This window comes from Rhinopithecus bieti, unplaced genomic scaffold (assembly GCF_001698545.2).
Source record: "Rhinopithecus bieti isolate Rb0 unplaced genomic scaffold, ASM169854v2 scaffold_26226, whole genome shotgun sequence".
Taxonomy (NCBI): domain Eukaryota; kingdom Metazoa; phylum Chordata; class Mammalia; order Primates; family Cercopithecidae; genus Rhinopithecus; species Rhinopithecus bieti.
Genome location: NW_016811902.1, coordinates 679,898 through 696,576, shown reverse-complemented (window position 1 = coordinate 696,576; position 16,679 = coordinate 679,898). Strand labels below are relative to the sequence as shown.

General features: G+C 38.5%; 1 protein-coding gene across 7 annotated transcripts in view; it reads left to right on the top strand.

The window, feature by feature from the left end:
* PPP2R5E (protein phosphatase 2 regulatory subunit B'epsilon) overlaps positions 1–16,679 on the top strand; it is a 184,125-nt gene that overhangs the window by 84,218 nt on the left and 83,228 nt on the right. For all 7 annotated transcript variants that reach the window (XM_017895354.1, XM_017895355.1, XM_017895353.1 and 4 more), the window contains one exon: positions 16,328–16,524. In XM_017895354.1, the coding sequence (XP_017750843.1) occupies positions 16,328–16,524 (197 nt within the window). The remainder of the gene's footprint in view (positions 1–16,327; positions 16,525–16,679) is intronic.

Sequence of the window (16,679 nt, the reverse complement as noted above, 5' to 3'; positions counted from 1 at the left end):
CTTTCATTTTTTTTTTTTTTGTAGAGATGGGGGTCTTTCTGTGTTGATCTTCCCACCTCAGCCTCCCAAAGTGCTGGGATTATAGGTGTGAGCCATTGTGCTCAGCCACTTTTAAAAAAAAAAAAAAAATCTATTGATAAAGGCTTGTCTTTATGATCCTGTGAAAGTAGATTAGATGTCAGTAGAGTCTTCAGATAATTTGCTTGTTTTATGCTGGAAATTCCTATTAAAATTATGCAATTGAATGAAGCCATTTTGTTATTGTTACTATGAAGTGTTTTTTAATAATATAAATATGTTCTTCCTAGAGATAATCCCTTAACCCTTTAGCAGACAGGATAATCAACCACCACATTGTCAGAGGGCAAGTCAGTTTTTTTTTTTTTTTAAAGTATGGAAAGGTTATGAGTGCAGAGTGTGATTGTGGAATACTGTGTGCCTCGGGAGTTGGAAGTGGGTTATAAGTAGGGAGGTAGGAGGCCAGACGCAGAGGCTTACGCTTGTAATCCCAGCACTTTGGGAGGTCCAGGCGGCAGGATCCCTTTAGCCCAGCAGTTCAAGACCACCCTAGGTAACATAGTGAAACACCATGTTTACAAAAACTACAAAAATTAGCTAGGTGTGGTGGTGCATGCCTGTAGTCTCAGCCACTTGGGAGGCTGAAGTGGGACGATTGCTTCAGCCAGGGAGGTTGAGGCTACAGTGTGCTGTGACCATGCCACTACACTCTGGCGTGGGTGACAGAGTGAGACCTTGTCTCAAAAAAAGTAGGGGTGGTGAGGAGGTAGGAGATGAAGAGGACAAAAATCATTGTTTATTCTTTATAATCCTACTGCCACATTTATCTGTCCAAATAAGTGGAGCGGAAGTATTTTATTTTGGTGTAAAATTATTCCTTCTGGTTCTTTGTAGTGAAGTTGTTTCTACACGTTAGCCATTGACCCAGAATAATAAAACTGAATATATTGTAGCCTCGGTTCTCTTATAGGTAAAATGGGAATATTAACATGTATTAGGCAGGATTTTTGTAAGATTTTAATGAGAGGACATAATGAAGGACCTAAGCTGGAGATCCATTTCCTTGTGAGGTGCTTTTTTCTTTTCTGTCTCTCAACTTGGTCCATGAGATTTAGATGCTTTAATTGTATTTTTTGCTGTTATTAATATGTGCAAATCTTGCTTCCACCTGGACTGTACTTTTTTTGAGAGTAGATCCATTTGTTTTCATTCTTTACAATATATGCTCTTCTTATAATATCTTCTTGTACCTTTTTTTGTAATGTTAAATGTTTTAACTTTTATATTTATCTATATGGTCATTTAATTAGGGTTTCTCTCCATTTGGTCTGTAAGCTTCATGAAGGCTAAGAACATGAAGTTTGGTTTTGCTTAATAATGTATATTTATAGCCTAGACTAGTGCATGGAATGTAAAAAGTCTTCTGTAAATATTTGTGGAATGAGTGAATGAATGATTGAGTTAAACTTGGTAGATTCTAAACAAATTCGTGTTGTGGGAAGGTTGAAATCACCTATCATATCCCTTCCAGACTTAGTCTGAACCCTTCTAGGAGGCAATTAAAAGTTTGCAAAATTTTAGTTAAGACCTTAGATCTCTAAATAACAGAGTGTGTGGGGAAAAGAAAGGTTTAGAAATACTTTGAAGTGGTTTAGTATTTTATGTTATTTTAGTGGGGGGGGGGGGTTAATACTGTTTGTTTTGAATATGTTGTAAAGAACTCTTAAGTGTAAGTTACTATTACTACTTTTAGTTAGTATGTATAAGTATTAATATTTGTGAGTATGATGCTAATTTAAAATGTTGACTCCAAGGACAAAGCTGTCAAACATTGCTTGCTTATTTCCTTTGCACACTTAGCATAAACCTGATTATATAAGAGGAAGCCTTGATGTGTGAGACCCAAGTGGTGTCCTTATTTTGGCAGTGCTCATCCAGATTGTTGCAGTCTTCATAAATTCTTGCTTCTCTGTCCCAAATGCTCTGTTTGTCATTCATTCTTCCATCCAAATGCTAACTCTCTTCACCCTTCAGTATTTTGACATGTTGCTGATGCATGTACTCACAGCTGACTCATTTCACCTATTGAGTCAGCATCTTACCTTTCCTCTAATCAAGTTACAACTTTATTTTGAAGTTATTTCACTGGGTATTAGTAGGTCAAGCTCAATATTATTTTCTTCAAATATGCTTTACACAACCAGACATACCAAAAAGGGAGGGGAAATCTATATGTATCAACAATTTATATTGTTCATTTTTGAAAAAAAAACCAAAAAAGCAAAACTGGCTAGAATATGGAAAATATTCAATAAACATTCTATGTCTTAAACACTTGAGCTATCACTGACAGAGCTACTGTTTCTAGGCTCATTTTGTAAAAGATACTAAAGCTCCAGCGGTGCTTTTTAACAACAACATTAATTGAGCAGCCAAAGTTTACTGACCACCAAATGTGTCCCAGATACTCTTCTATGTGTTTTTGTTTTTATGTACTCACTTAATTCTTAAGTAAAGTCTGTCGGGTAGATGCTGTTATTATCCCCTCATTTATAGATGAGGAGACTAAGGGCCAGAGACTCACCTAAGCTTTCCCAGCTAGGAAGTGGCAAAGCTGACCTTGGACTCCAGGCAGTCTAACTCTAACTCTTAGCTGTCACACTCTACTGCCCAAAACTGCCCAGCTGGAGCCTGATTAGAACCCAGGTCCCCCGATTTCAAAGTCCGGGTGTGTGTGACCCTAAGGACAACCTCAACCATCTGGAGGAATGCAGAATGGGCTTACATTTTTCTTTCAAGTTCCCAATTATGCTGAAAGAAATCGAATTCATTGGACATCTTAGACGTTTCTGTGATGTTTTTCCAGAATTGTAACTGACAGACGTTTGAGATCGTGGACCTAGTTGCCGAGCTTAGTTTTAACTTTATTATACTTATTAAGGCCAACTCTTATTTCTCACATGTGATCTGGCTCCTTAAGTGGAAGATAGAGTTATATAATATGTTTTCTGAAAGGGAAAGTCATTTTCAGTATAATCTGAAGAGAAAATGTTTGTACTACCCCGTGGCACGTTTAGCTAAACTCTGGGTTGCAATATTAGACATAGAATGCTGAATTATATCAAGATTCAGAAAAAGGCTGTGCTTAGAATTGCACTGTAGGCATGCATATCTTTAGGTTTCAGTGACTGTCTTACCCTTGGAGATGGATGTTTTGTGGCCAAGAAACCAGAAGCATAGAAGGAACATGTTGTAAATAGTGTTTTTTCTTTTTGTTGAGATGGAGTCTCGCTCTGTTGCCCAGGCTGGAGTGCAGTGGCCCAATCTCGGCTCACTGCAAGCTCCACCTCCCAGGTTGACGCCATTTTCCTGTCTCAGCCTCTCGAGTAGCTGGGACTACAGGCGTCCACCACCACGCCCCGCTAATTTTTTGTGGTTTTAGTAGAGACGGGGCTTCACCGTGTTAGCCAGGTTGGTCTCAATCTCCTAACCTCGTGATCTGCCCGCCTCGGCCTCTCAAAGTGCTGGGATTACAGGCGTGAGCCACTGCGCCTGGCCAATAGTGTTTTAAAATACTTTTCTGTTCCGAAAGTGTTAAGCTGCCCAGACATGTTCGCTGTCCTTTTTAAACTCTCTGCATTACTATTCTCCAAATTTTTATTTTGGAGTCATATACGCAAAACTGTACATGAACGTATACACACATACGTACATAAGTACACACTTGGAAGTTTCTCCATCTTTATTGTTTTATGCTTGAATAATTTTGCTTTTATACACACTAGGAAATAAAGCTTTGAAATGGGTTTCATGTCTCTTGGCATGGTATTTCAGATTTGAATTTTGGTTTTCCTCAACTCTTTTATGTGGGCTTACATTTGTATTTAACTATATTAATTAAGTAGTATCCTTTGTATGAAGCATGGGAGAGCTTCACAATTAGGGGACTGTGTACTACATGCCATCCCTGGATTTTACTGCCGAGATTATGACTTTAATTATAAATGTACACTCTGTATTACTCTTGGGATTAGAAGCTATTCCACTGTACTCAGTCCTGTGTCAATCTCAGGAGCTTAAGCTCTTATACTTTAAAACTCCCAACAGAGGTTCAAAAATAGCATCTCTAAGCTGGCATTGCAACATTGGATTAACTCTTGCTGTTGTTGTTGTTGTTTTTTTTTTTTTTTGGATTTTATAACTTTTTTTTAAGTTTCATGATGACTTTGATCAACTATAAATTATGAATTAACAGATAAGTGGGCTGTTAAAATAGTTGCAGGTTCATTTTATTCTGAAATAATTGGCATTAACGTTAATCTTCAAAACAAACGGAAAGTAGATAGGCCATTTTATCCTTGAAATGCTTGAAAATAATGTCTCCTTTTATTGCTATTTTTTTTTGGCCCGGGTTTGGAAGAGGGGAGGTCAATTGAATGTTATGTGCTTGCTGAAAATCTTTAGTTCCATTAACTTATTTCCTTACCTTATAAGCATGGCATAAATAAAAAATAATCTTTTTTCTTGAAGATTTTTGTTTCTCATACTTCTGAACCTGACTGAAAATTGGGCTTCAGTGATGCTGACGACTCTCAGGCACATCCTGGAAGTTTGTTCCATAATTCCTTTTTGTCAAATTATGCTTTTATGATTTGCTCCTTGTCTTAAAAGACAAGTGCAGAAGAGAAGACAAGTTATGGTTATTTGAGAGTTCTAAACAGATGGCCTTTGTTTAATTCAAGTTTGATATTACTAGAATACAATTTTAACAAAAAATTAATGTGTCTTTAAAAAAATTTTTTTTTGAATCAGGGTCTTATTGTGTCACCTAGGCTGGAGTGCAGTGGTGTGATCATGCCTCACTGCAACTTCTGCCTCCTGGGCTCAAGCCATCCTCCAACCTCAGCCTCCTAAGTAGCTGAGACTGCAGGCCTGGCTAATCTTTTGTTAGTTGTTTTTTTGTTTGTTTGTTTTTTTGGTAGAGATGGAGTTTTACCATGTTGCCCAGGTTGGTCTCGAACTCTTTGACTCAAGCGATCCTCCTGCCTCAGCCTTCCGAAGTGCTGGGATTACAGGTGTGAGCCACCATGCCCGGTCAAAAATTCAATGTTTCTAGAAACCCTTCAGAATAAATTTTAAAAATTGTTTAAAAATAATTTTGAAGATGTGCCAGAAATAGCAAATATAAGTATTTCTGCACAGAAGATAGTTTTAATAAGTTATGAAATAGGAAATCGATTCCATACAGTATTTATAGATACTTGATAAATATTTGTCAAATGAATGATGACTTTTTTGTGGAAAGCACTTTCCACCCTAGAAGTGATTTTTCGTTTAATCTTTACTCAACCCTGTGAAGTACATTTTCTTTTTCTTCTTTTTTTTTTTTTGAGGCAGAGTCTCTGTCACCCAGGATGGAGTGCAGTGGCACAATTTCACCTCACTGCAACCTCTGCCTCCCGGGTTTGAGTGATTCTCCTGCCTCAGCCCCCCAAGTAGTTGGGGCTACAGGCACACGCCACCACGCCTGGCTAATTTTTATATTTTTAGTAAAGATGGGGTTTCACCGTGTTGGCCAGGCTGGTCTCGCACTCCTGACCTCAGGTAATCGGCCCACCTCGGCCTTCCAAAGTGCTGGGATTACAGGCGTGAGCCACCGTGCCCAGCCAAAGTATGTTTTCTTAATTTTACATGCAAGGAAACTAATGCTCAGAGAAGAAGTAAGTGGCTTGTCCATTGTCAGTAAACAGGAAAAGTGTGATTCTAATTCAGAACCAGATTCCAGGCCAAAGTCTTTACCGTGTCTCACAAGACCCAGGATGATCTTCTGCAGCCGCTTGTGTTTTCTTCTATCCTTTTCTTCCCCACTTTCCACTCCAGCTCCAGCCACATTCACTTCTTTGCTGATCATCCGATTCACCAGCATGCGCCTTCTTCCTGCCAGAGTACCTTGCACTTGCCATTTCCCTCCTTGGACCCTCTTCCCCAGACAGCCTCGGCTGACTACCCCACTTCCTTCAAGTATTTGCTCAAATGTCATCTTCCAGGTGAACACTCTGTTTAACATTGTACCCTTCAACCCTAGTGTGTCTAGTCCCCCTTGCCCTGCACACTATTATTCCCCATAGTATACATGTTATACCATGTTTATTATTTTTAGTTTCTATTATTTGCCTCTTCCTGCTAGAATGTAAAGCTCAGGACTTTTGTCTCCTCTTCGTTATATTAATCACAGTAGTCCCTGGCTGTTGGTGGGTGTTCAATGAATATTTGGCGAATCAGTGAATGATAGAGTGAGTGAATGAATAGAGGAGCCCATGCCCTTTGCACTAGACCTTCCCATTTTTCATTTATAAATGATAAATGACAAATTTTTCAGGTTATTTTGCTGTAGAGGGCATTTCCAAATTATACTACTTAATGTTGTGTACTCATCTTCATTTTGAATTTTTTCCCCTATTTTTCTCTTATCCTTGAATATAAACCATTCTGTTTATTTTAAAAAGTCAATTCCGAGTTTTAAATAAATTGTTAAAAAAACGAGACATTATCTTACTGGATATTAATAGGGGAACATAGTTCAGGGAACTGAGGAACTGTGCATTTTTTTTTTTTTTAGTTAGGTTCTTTCAGATAAGCTGGCTTGTTTCACTCCTTCTTATAGTCATACATATTGGGTCATTAAAAACCATCTTGCCTGTAATCCCAGCACTTTGGGAGGCCAAGGTGGGCGATCACGAGGCCAGGAGTTTGGGATCATCCTGGCCAACGTGGTTAAACCCCGTGTCTACTAAAAGATACAAAAAATTAGCCGGGTGTGGTGGCGCATGCCTGTAATCTCAGCTACTCAAGAGACTGAGGCAGGAGAATCTCTTGAACCCAGGAGGCGGAGGTTGCAGTGAGCAGAGATGGTGCCATTGCCTCTAGCCTGGGTGACAGGGAGAGACTCTGCCTCAAAAAACAAAAACAAAAACAAAAAAACCGTCTTAGTTTTTTTTTTTTTCCCCTGAGACGGAGTTTCACTCTTGTTGTCCAGGCTGGAGTGCAATGGCGCCATCTTGGCTCACCGCAACCTTCGCCTCCGGGGTTCAAGCGATTCTCCTGCCTCAGCCTCCCGAGTAGCTGAGATTACAGGCATGCGCCACCACACCCGGCTAATTTTGTATTTTAGTAGAGATGGGGTTTCTCCATGTTGGTCAGGCTGGTCTCAAACTCCCGACCTCAGGTGATCTGCCCACCTCGGCCTCTCAAAGTGCTGGGATTACAGGCATGAGCCACTGTGCCTGGCCATAAAACCATCTTAGTTTTAAAATTTGCATTTCATGACTTGATATTATTAATATACTAGGAAATAATTTATTTTATTAAATACATTATATCAAGCCTTTCCCTTTATTCTTTAGTCTAATTTTATTTCTAGAGGAATAAACTTATAATTTAAAAATGAAAACATGGGGAAATAAGATGCAATATGTAGAATTTACTTACTCAACTAACATTACGTACCTACTATATTCTAAAACGCCTGCTACGAACAGTTTATTAAAACGTGCAAGGCAGGTGTAGTGCTGGTTAAAAAAAAAGTTGCAGTATAATGTAGCAAGTGCTTGAATGGAGGTAAGTGCAGTTTCATGGGAATTTTGTGTTAAGAGTTTTAAGGACTCACATGGCTGCTGTTCCTTTACAATTGCAGAACGTATGATTTATCCTCTCAGCTTTTATGATGATCTAAATACAGTTGAAGGCCCGGCGTGGTTGCTCACACCTGTAATCCCCAGCACTTTGGGAGGCCAGGGCGGGCAGATCACGAGGTCAGGGGATCGAGACCATCCTGGTTAACACGGTGAAACTCTGCCTCTACCAAAAATACAAAAAATTGCCCGGGCATGGTGGCTGGTGCCTGTAGTCCCAGCTACTCAGGAGGCTGAGGCAGGAGAATGGCTTGAACCCAGGAGGCAGAGCTTGCAGTGAGCCAAGATCACGCCACTGCACTCCAGCCTGGGCAACAGAGTGAGACTCCGTCTAAAAAAAAAAAAATACAGTTGAAATCAGTACTGTCATTACAGCTAGAATTCTGTTTTCTGTGTTTCTAGAAAAATGTTGGAACAAAGAAGTAATATGGCTCAGAGATCCCCAAATACAGGCCCTTGGAAAAGTTGTTGGCTGTACTGGGAAAGGTGAAAAATAAGAAGAGAGAGGAAGGTCAAGGGAGAGAATATACAACTCTGTGTGTGTATGTGTGCACATACATGTGTATGTGTATGTGTCTGTGTATGAGGGATGATTGCCCACCCTCCTTTTTATTTTTATTTATATCTTTTTGAGACAAGGTCTCACTCTATTGTCTAGGGTGGAGTACAGTAGCACACTTAGGGCTCACTGCAGCCTGGGATCAAGTGATCCTCCCACCTCAGCCTCCCAAGTACCTGGGACTACAGACATATGCCACCAAGCCCAGCATTTTTTTTTTTTTTTTTTTTTTTTAATTTTGTAGAGACGTGATCTCGCTGCGTTGCCTAGGCTAGTCTCAAACACCTGGCTTTTAAATGATCCTCCCACCTTGGCCTCCCAAAGTGCTGGAATTTTTGGGAAGCCAACGTGCCACTAGCACCATCCCTCCTTTTTTTTAAAGGAAGGATTTTCCTTTTTATTCTATGGTTTGTTTCTTTCTTCTTCTTTTTGTGTTTTATTATAAAGAGGAGCTTTATTTTTTTATGAAATTTATAGTGAAAATAAATTTGGTGGCTATGTTTTTTAATGGCCTTTTTTACCTGAAGAAAAATGGAGCAAAATGCCTTTTTTTTTTTTTTGTAATTTTTTACTTCGGCCACCTGGACATCCTCAAAAGAGGGAACCACTGACATGCATACTGTAGAATACTGTATAATTCTTGTAGCTCTTTTTTAATAAAGTCTATCAAGCTCCAGGAGTTCCTCATATTCAAAAGGCCTCGGTTCTTTTCCTCCTGGCATCACTGCCCTGGAAATAAGCCCTTAGAAAATGAATTAATACTAAAGACATTGACTTTGTCAGAACCTTTGGTGGCATCTGTCCTATGGTGAGTTTGGTGGCAGGAAAATAATTAAACCTCTAATTAGGAGTTGATCAGTTTTAAAATATTTTTTCCTGTGTTGACAAGTTTCAGTAACCACCTTGGCATTAGAAGATAAAGCATGGGGGATAACATGCAGTGTTGGAAACACTGTGTCATTTATCATTGTGTACATTTATCACTTTGTGTCATTTATCACTGTGTGCATGTGTGCATGTGTGCATGTGAGCGTATTTTCTTTTTCTTCTGATTAGATCATTGTGTCAAAATAACATGAAAGCCCTGAATCATGTAATTTTGCTGCTTGAAGCCATACTAGTCTGTACTAGTGGTGGTGACCTTTGGGTTTTATTTATAAATTGGAGAGCGTATTGTTAGCTTTTGGGAAAGGGAAACTGGAGAGCTTCATGACACAATAATAATAAATACGTGTTGATTGTCTAATTTGGGAAGAATAATTAATATGTTATTATCTAAAACTTAAACTTACCTGTGTGTACTTGTTCACTAGCTTAAGGCTGATTTTATACTGTTTCAAGTTTTAAAACATGTGAACATTTGTATTTAATAGAAAAGCTAACCAATTTTTTTTTTTTTTTTTTTACTTTTATATTGCAACTTCTCTTAAATGACTAGTCATAACAATGGAAGTATATCTACAGCTCTAATGGGAGTTAGTTGCTGTTATTTAGTATGATCATCACCATTATCATCATCGTTATTGGGATGCTCCTTCCCTCCCCTGCAGTAAGACTGCTGGGGCAGTAAGCTACTGGGGTTCAGATACTAGCTGCAGCCCTTCCTAGTGTGTGATGTTGGACAAATGGCTTAGCCTTTCTGGGCATCAGTTTTCTCATTTGAAAAACTGGGATATTAATAGTGGCCACACCTAAGATATTTTGAGGATTAAAAGGGATAATGTGTGTCAGGAGCTTAGTACAGTGCTTTATAGTAGTAAGTGTTCATGATTATTATTGTTTCTGTTCTTTTCACCTGGAAATTTCAGTCAGTACCACACCTTGATCTCATCCTTTCATCCTTTTGACATTCTTATATCTGTGCTAGTCATTCTATGACACATGTTTTGAACCTTTAAAAAATACGTGTGCTAATAATCAGCAAAGTGTTTTTCAAGCTTCCTAACAGATTGGCAAGATTTCTAAAAGCTGCCAACTCCACATTCACCTAGTATAGCCAAGGCCAAGAAAGAACGCTTTCACTGTTGTAAATGTTTCCAGGGACCTTCCTTAGCTTGGAAACTAAAAGTTTTCACTGCTAGCTTTAAATAATGGAGAGAAAGAATTTAAAGGAGGAGGGAGTGAAAGAAGGATTTTAGAGTGCTTACTTTAAAAACAGTGCTTTTTAACCGGAGCCACATATTGAAATCACCAGAGTCACTTTTATAAAATACAAATGCTTAGCAGTGAAATATCCCATCACCACCATCACCACCATCATCAACAACAAACATCTTTGAACTCACTTCTTTGAATACAATAATAAAGTAATTGGAATGGTCAAGTGTTTGATGCTTATTTTAGTTTACAGATTGGTTCTGGGTTAGTTTCTTATTTGCTTATGTGTATTGAAATATCCTGTGTAATCAACATGTTATATTTGGCTCCAGTTCATAGGACATGAAGTCTAAGTTTATTGTTTGATTCATTATAAAGGCTTATAGTTGTCTCCTTGTTTTGAGTAAATATTGTTGGTTATATCTGTGATTTACTGGTGTCAAAAGCAATTCCTATAATGGAAGCTTAATTCTACTAATAAAATAGGATTATTTTTAGGTTTCTTGGAATACGTGCTCCAAAAAGGTAGAGGTAAAATTGATGGCAATGATTTGGACAGACTACATGGGCAGGCAATTTGGCATTTTACCACATTTCTTAGTGTACCTAGCTTCAGTCTATCGTGGCTCAATCTACTTCATAATGTTTTATTTATGATAATGTTTTAGTATTAAGCATCTCCTTAGAACTATGAGACACTGTTAGTTTTCTGTAAATATAGACTCATATGTCTTATGCAAGTAAAATTCTCAGTGATTTTGTTGAAGTTTATGGAGAGTTGCACGTGAAGGACAGAGAATACATAGATGAGGATTTGTACACCTTAAGAGAAAGTTCTGTGGGATCAGAGACCATACTTACTATTCTTATTATGTGCTGGTCCTGTTATTTTTTTGTGAAAGTTGGAGAAATAGAAGTAAAAGGGCTAAGTGATTAATACCTTAGGACATTTTCAGGTAAGAAGTATTGTTAATTTAGATGAATTTTATTTTAGATCTTTTGAATGGAAATATAAATATAATTTATAGATATTCATTGAATATTATAAATATTGTTCATTAGCTCAAGTAATGTTATAGTTTAGCTTCCAATGCAGACATATGAACGTTTTATAGAAATATTTGTTCACTCTATTTCCACATGCATTTCAATAGTTTATGTGTAAATAATTTACCAGTCCACATTTTCTTTATTAACTTATTTTTTTGAAACAATTAACCTTATTTTTATGATATCATGGGTAATAGATATAATGATGTGGGCCCCCTTTATTTACTTGGCTGGCATATTTGCAAATGTGAATTTAACGTTCTGGTTTTTAACAACTTTTGTTGATTGGAGTCCCAGAGTACCAAACCCAGGAGATTGGGCACATATTTTATTTCTTCTACCTTTGTTACTTTTTGCTTTCCAAAGTGCTGGATGAGCTAGGCTTGAAGAAAATGTGGGGTGATATTGGATCCATGATTCTGTGCCCCAAACATTAGATAGGGTGGAATGATGGAAGCAGACTAGTAGGGAAGAATGAGCTGCTTCTGCAAATTGTAAACCACCCTCCCTTTAAATCATGATTAGGGTGAGGGGACTGCCCCTCAGCAAGAGCTAAACTGTATATAGATCCTGTTGACTTCTTTAGATACAAAAAGAATCTTTGTCTTAATCTGAGATTGCATCCTCACTTTATGTTGAATTTTATGTCCATTTTCCCATTACATGTCACACTCATAAATTTAAAAATTCTTCAGAGGTAATGAACACCTTGGAGGTAGGAGTAGTCATTTTCCCCTGCTTATTGATGAAAATTGATAGGAGAATACTGGGAGACGGTGATATAAAGACATACGGGGAGAATGACTACTGCTAAAAAGTAAAGAGAAGTACAGTACAGTGAGAAATACAGTTTAGCTGGTCATTGCATTCTTTTCTTGGTGGAGAAACATATTCTGGAAACCAACTTAATTTTAAGAATTCTTCCAGAGCAGTGGAATCTGACCTTATGAGATCTTATCAAGCTGTGATAATGGGATCAATTATTCTCTCTTTTGAACACATACTAACCTTGGATGGAGGAGTCATTGTGCCAGTGACCTTCACAGTATTACATAATCGCTTATTGATTGCTCATTATTTATGGCTGTGCTTCTGTGGGATCCCTTTCCTGGGAGCAGGGATGGCCTCTGCTGGCCAGAGGTTTTCACTGGAAGATAGATGACAGAAGCATCCACTGCCTGGTCTGCTTTGGGGTTCTAAGATGACCATTAATTTTCCTAATTCACATTTATTTCTTGATGATTATAATTTGTTTTTTTCTTCAGTCTTGACTTCTGAAGTTTTTAGATTTCCAGGTGACTTGGATTTTGGAGGTGGGTAGCTTTTACTTGTTAAAATCTAGTGTTACTGTATTGTGGTCAGAATTCTTGCCTTTATGATATCTTTTTGTTTTTTATGAGATTCTCTTTATGGCTTCATAAGCAATCCTTTTAATAACTGTTTCTTTAAAAAGAATATTTGGATCTACTTCGGGGACTGCTTACATAGACACTAAACTTTTCTTATATAGTGGAAACCTTCTGCACTACTCAGAGATTGTTCCTTCTCTGATCTCTGGCCTGTCCTGCCTTCTCCCATTCTACCTTTTCACACTCCCCTGCGACTAGGTAGATGAGGGAGGAGGTTGGGAGCAGTCTTACTATGTGGGACAGTCTGAGGCCCAGACATTACAGGAAGAACCTCTTGTTTGGACTGGTCATCCTTTAACATGTATAAAACTTTCCTGAATTGTTACCATAAGGGAATTCCTCTTTAAGAACCCCCTTTTGGTTCATCTTGACTGTGTAAGTTTTTTAATCTAATGAAGGTAGGTCATTTTAGAAATAATTTAGTCTATGATAAAGGACAAATCACAGCTTTTGCTCTATGTGTGAATCCTTGGGGCATGAGCTAGAGGGGAGATAGGGAAGGGGTGTAGCATGATACTTTATGAATGGGGAGTCATTTGTTCATTTTGTCTGCTTTCTTCCTCCTCTTCTGTCTTTGCACACACGCTGTGTTCTGGAATAGGGTATTACTCTGGTCTTTCACTGTGTTTCAGTGTTGCATTGCACAGTGGTGAAGGGTCCAGGCTCTGGAGCCAGTCCACTTGGGTTTGAATCCTGTCTCCACTGCTTATTAACTGTGTAACTATGGGCAAGTCACTGGATCTGTGTTTTGGTTTACTCATTTGTAAAATTAGAAATGGTACCTACTGCAGAAGGCCATTGAAGGGATTAAAGGAGATATAATATGTATAAGTGCTTAGACAAAGTGCCCAATAAATGTACCCAGTATATTCAATAAATGTGAGTTATTATCCTTATTCCGCTGGACAGGTGGATAGCCTGCTTTACATTTGTCTATGATATTATATCAATTTGCACAAATAAAGGATAAATTTCAACTGCCTAACATTAAAAAGCAGGACTAAGTGTTAACTGCCTGAATTTTTTGAACTGCTAAGTATGTGAATCTCTTGAGTACTATTGCAGTGACCACAAATATTAATTGTTGTTGTCACTGCTTAAATGATGATGTACTTTTGGAGGAAAGGCTACAATTCATAGATGCTTTTATGATTTATATGTGTGGTGTTAAGGAGTTCTCCATGTAAATAGTCTGATTTTTAGACTTTATTAAAGTCACTATATCAAAATTGAATTAATTAAAATTTCCCTGAAGATTTTGACCTGTAATGAATGCTACATTAATAAGCTTTTTCTTGGCCAGGGCGGTGGCTCACGCCTGTAATCCCAACACTTTGGGAGGCCAAGGTGGGCAGATCACCGGAGGTCAGGAGTTCGAGACCAGCCTGGCCAACATGGCAAAACCCTGTCTCTACTAAAATACAAAATTAGCTGGGTGTGGTGGTGGGCGCCTGTAAGCCCAGCTACTCAGGAGGCTGAGACAGGAGAATTGCTTGAGCCCTGGAGGCGGAGGTTGCAGTGAGCAACCACTGCACTGCAGCCTGGGTGACAGAATGAGACTTCATCTCAAAAAACCAAAAAAAAAAAAAAAACCAAAAGCTTTTTCTTGCCTCTTTTGCAGCGTCAGTATTCCCATTTGGTTGCCAGGTCTGGGGTCTGATTTCGATCTCAAAAAATTTTAGTAATTAACCGTGATGGTCCTGTGCTTAAGCAGCCTTATTTTGTTTTTATTTATTTATTTTAAACGCCTAAAGCAGGTAGCACTTAGAGAGTTTGGGTCTGACTGAATTTAGTTCTTAAAGTCTAAGGCTAAATATTTTAAAACCGATTAAATGTTGGGGGGCATAGGATAAGACCTATATCATGACTGTAAGATACATTGTGCTTTTGGGGACCTAGGAGAGATGGGGGAAGGGAAACTCACTGGTTAATAATTTCTAAATTCACTGCTGGTTTTTGCTGAGAGTAGCAGTGATGCTATACCTTCAAAAATATGGACTGCTTCTTGTTCTCTAATGTCTGGTAGAGAAAGCTTATGTATTTAGGTGTCCTGTCTACTCTCATCTAGGTTTACTTAACTGGCAGTGTTTTGCGGGAATTGCCTGTGAGGTCCCGGGTAGCCATGCTGGCATTTGAGTTGTGGGGTGTAAGGCGGGGTAGAAGGTTGTAGAGAGGAGCCTGGTGGATCCTGGGAAAATGAGGCTGGCCTTCACTTTCTGCTGCTGGTGGCTTTAAGCGGGGTGTTGTATGCTGTTGCCCTCCTCCCCAGGGAGCAGGCAGCCCAAGCCAGGAGTCCATCGTAAAGCATTTACCAGAAGACTGGCCACTGAGGATGATTGCAAGTGACTACACACTGTTAAGGTCCTTCTTGATTAGTACAAAAGGAACATGGGAGTGTGGTTAGAGACCTGGGCACTTTGCCCAGCTCTGTAACCCATTCATAGTGGGACCTCAGTGATTGTCTCTATTTTGTGTGTGTGTGTGAAAAATGGAGAATAATGCCACCTGCTTCTTTCTAAGGATGTTCTGAGGATTAATGAGCTAATCACCTTGGATGAAGGCAGCAGAGCCTACCCTGGTTATAGTTTTCATTGCTTTTCCAGGGAAGCTCTGGTTTGGGGGGATAAAATATTGGAAAGAAGATAGGAGGGAATAGGCTGTCTACAGCTTAGTTGGTATATTTGAAGTCCAACTGTAGATCAGGCTCCTTTCTGGCTGGGGAATTTCAACTAACCTAAAATTTCTACATATTTTTTTAGAAACAACACCAAGCCAAATGTCTGACCTGCTGTTTGTGGGAAAAGAGCAGATGTCCATTCTGGGAACATATTAATATAAGATGTTAGTGGTTTTCTCTCACAGTACAAGAAGATGGGTAAAAAGAGAATGTAGATTTATGTGGCATTTACTCTTATTTTCCTATTACTGGTGTGCTCTTTTGAGAGTTGGTATTGTTTCATTTTGTAGATTTTCAGGTTTCTTTCACAAAGAAACTTCATACAGATCAAGCCAAAACAAAACAAAAAAATATAAACACACAACAATAGCTTTAAATACCAAGGATGTCAGCATGAAATTAAAATGAATCAACTGACATTTCTACTTTGAAATTTTTTAGTAAAACTAATTTAAACCAACAGCGAAAGCTTTCTTATAAGGGAAGGTTTGACCTTTTCAGTGTTTTAGATTTAAAGGTATTGACATTGGGGTGTTTTGGTTAAAATTTGCTTCAACCTTGTAAAGTCTTTTGGGATTTTGGTCATTCCTTGGTTGTGGAATAGAAAATACGTCAATTTTGTTGATACAATGTAGTTTTCAAAGACAAGGTCACTGAAGTAGTAGATATGGTATCCCCTTCCAACCATGTGTAACTGTGAAAAAGAACACTGTTGTCATGTGAATTCTTATTTTTTTTGAGCTTGCCTTTGAAGTAACTTTCACAGAGAATTCCTGTTACCTGGAAATTGATGACAGACTTACACCATTTCCTTTTTTTTTCTTAGACGTTCCATCCTCAGAGCAGCCTGAACTGTTCCTAAAGAAACTTCAGCAGTGCTGTGTCATTTTTGACTTCATGGACACGCTATCTGATCTTAAAATGAAAGAATACAAGCGCTCCACTCTTAATGAACTGGTGGACTACATTACAATAAGCAGAGGCTGTTTGACAGAGCAGACTTACCCTGAAGTAGTTAGAATGGTGAGTTTCTTTTTTTCTCCGCGGACACTTTTAAGCATCTTCCATAGTGACTCACAGGTGTATATATTGCAAGAGTGAGGTCATTGGAGGTCAATTCCACAAATGAGAGCCAACCTTTGGAGAGCTAAGCAAAAGTAGTCGGCACAGTGCTAGAA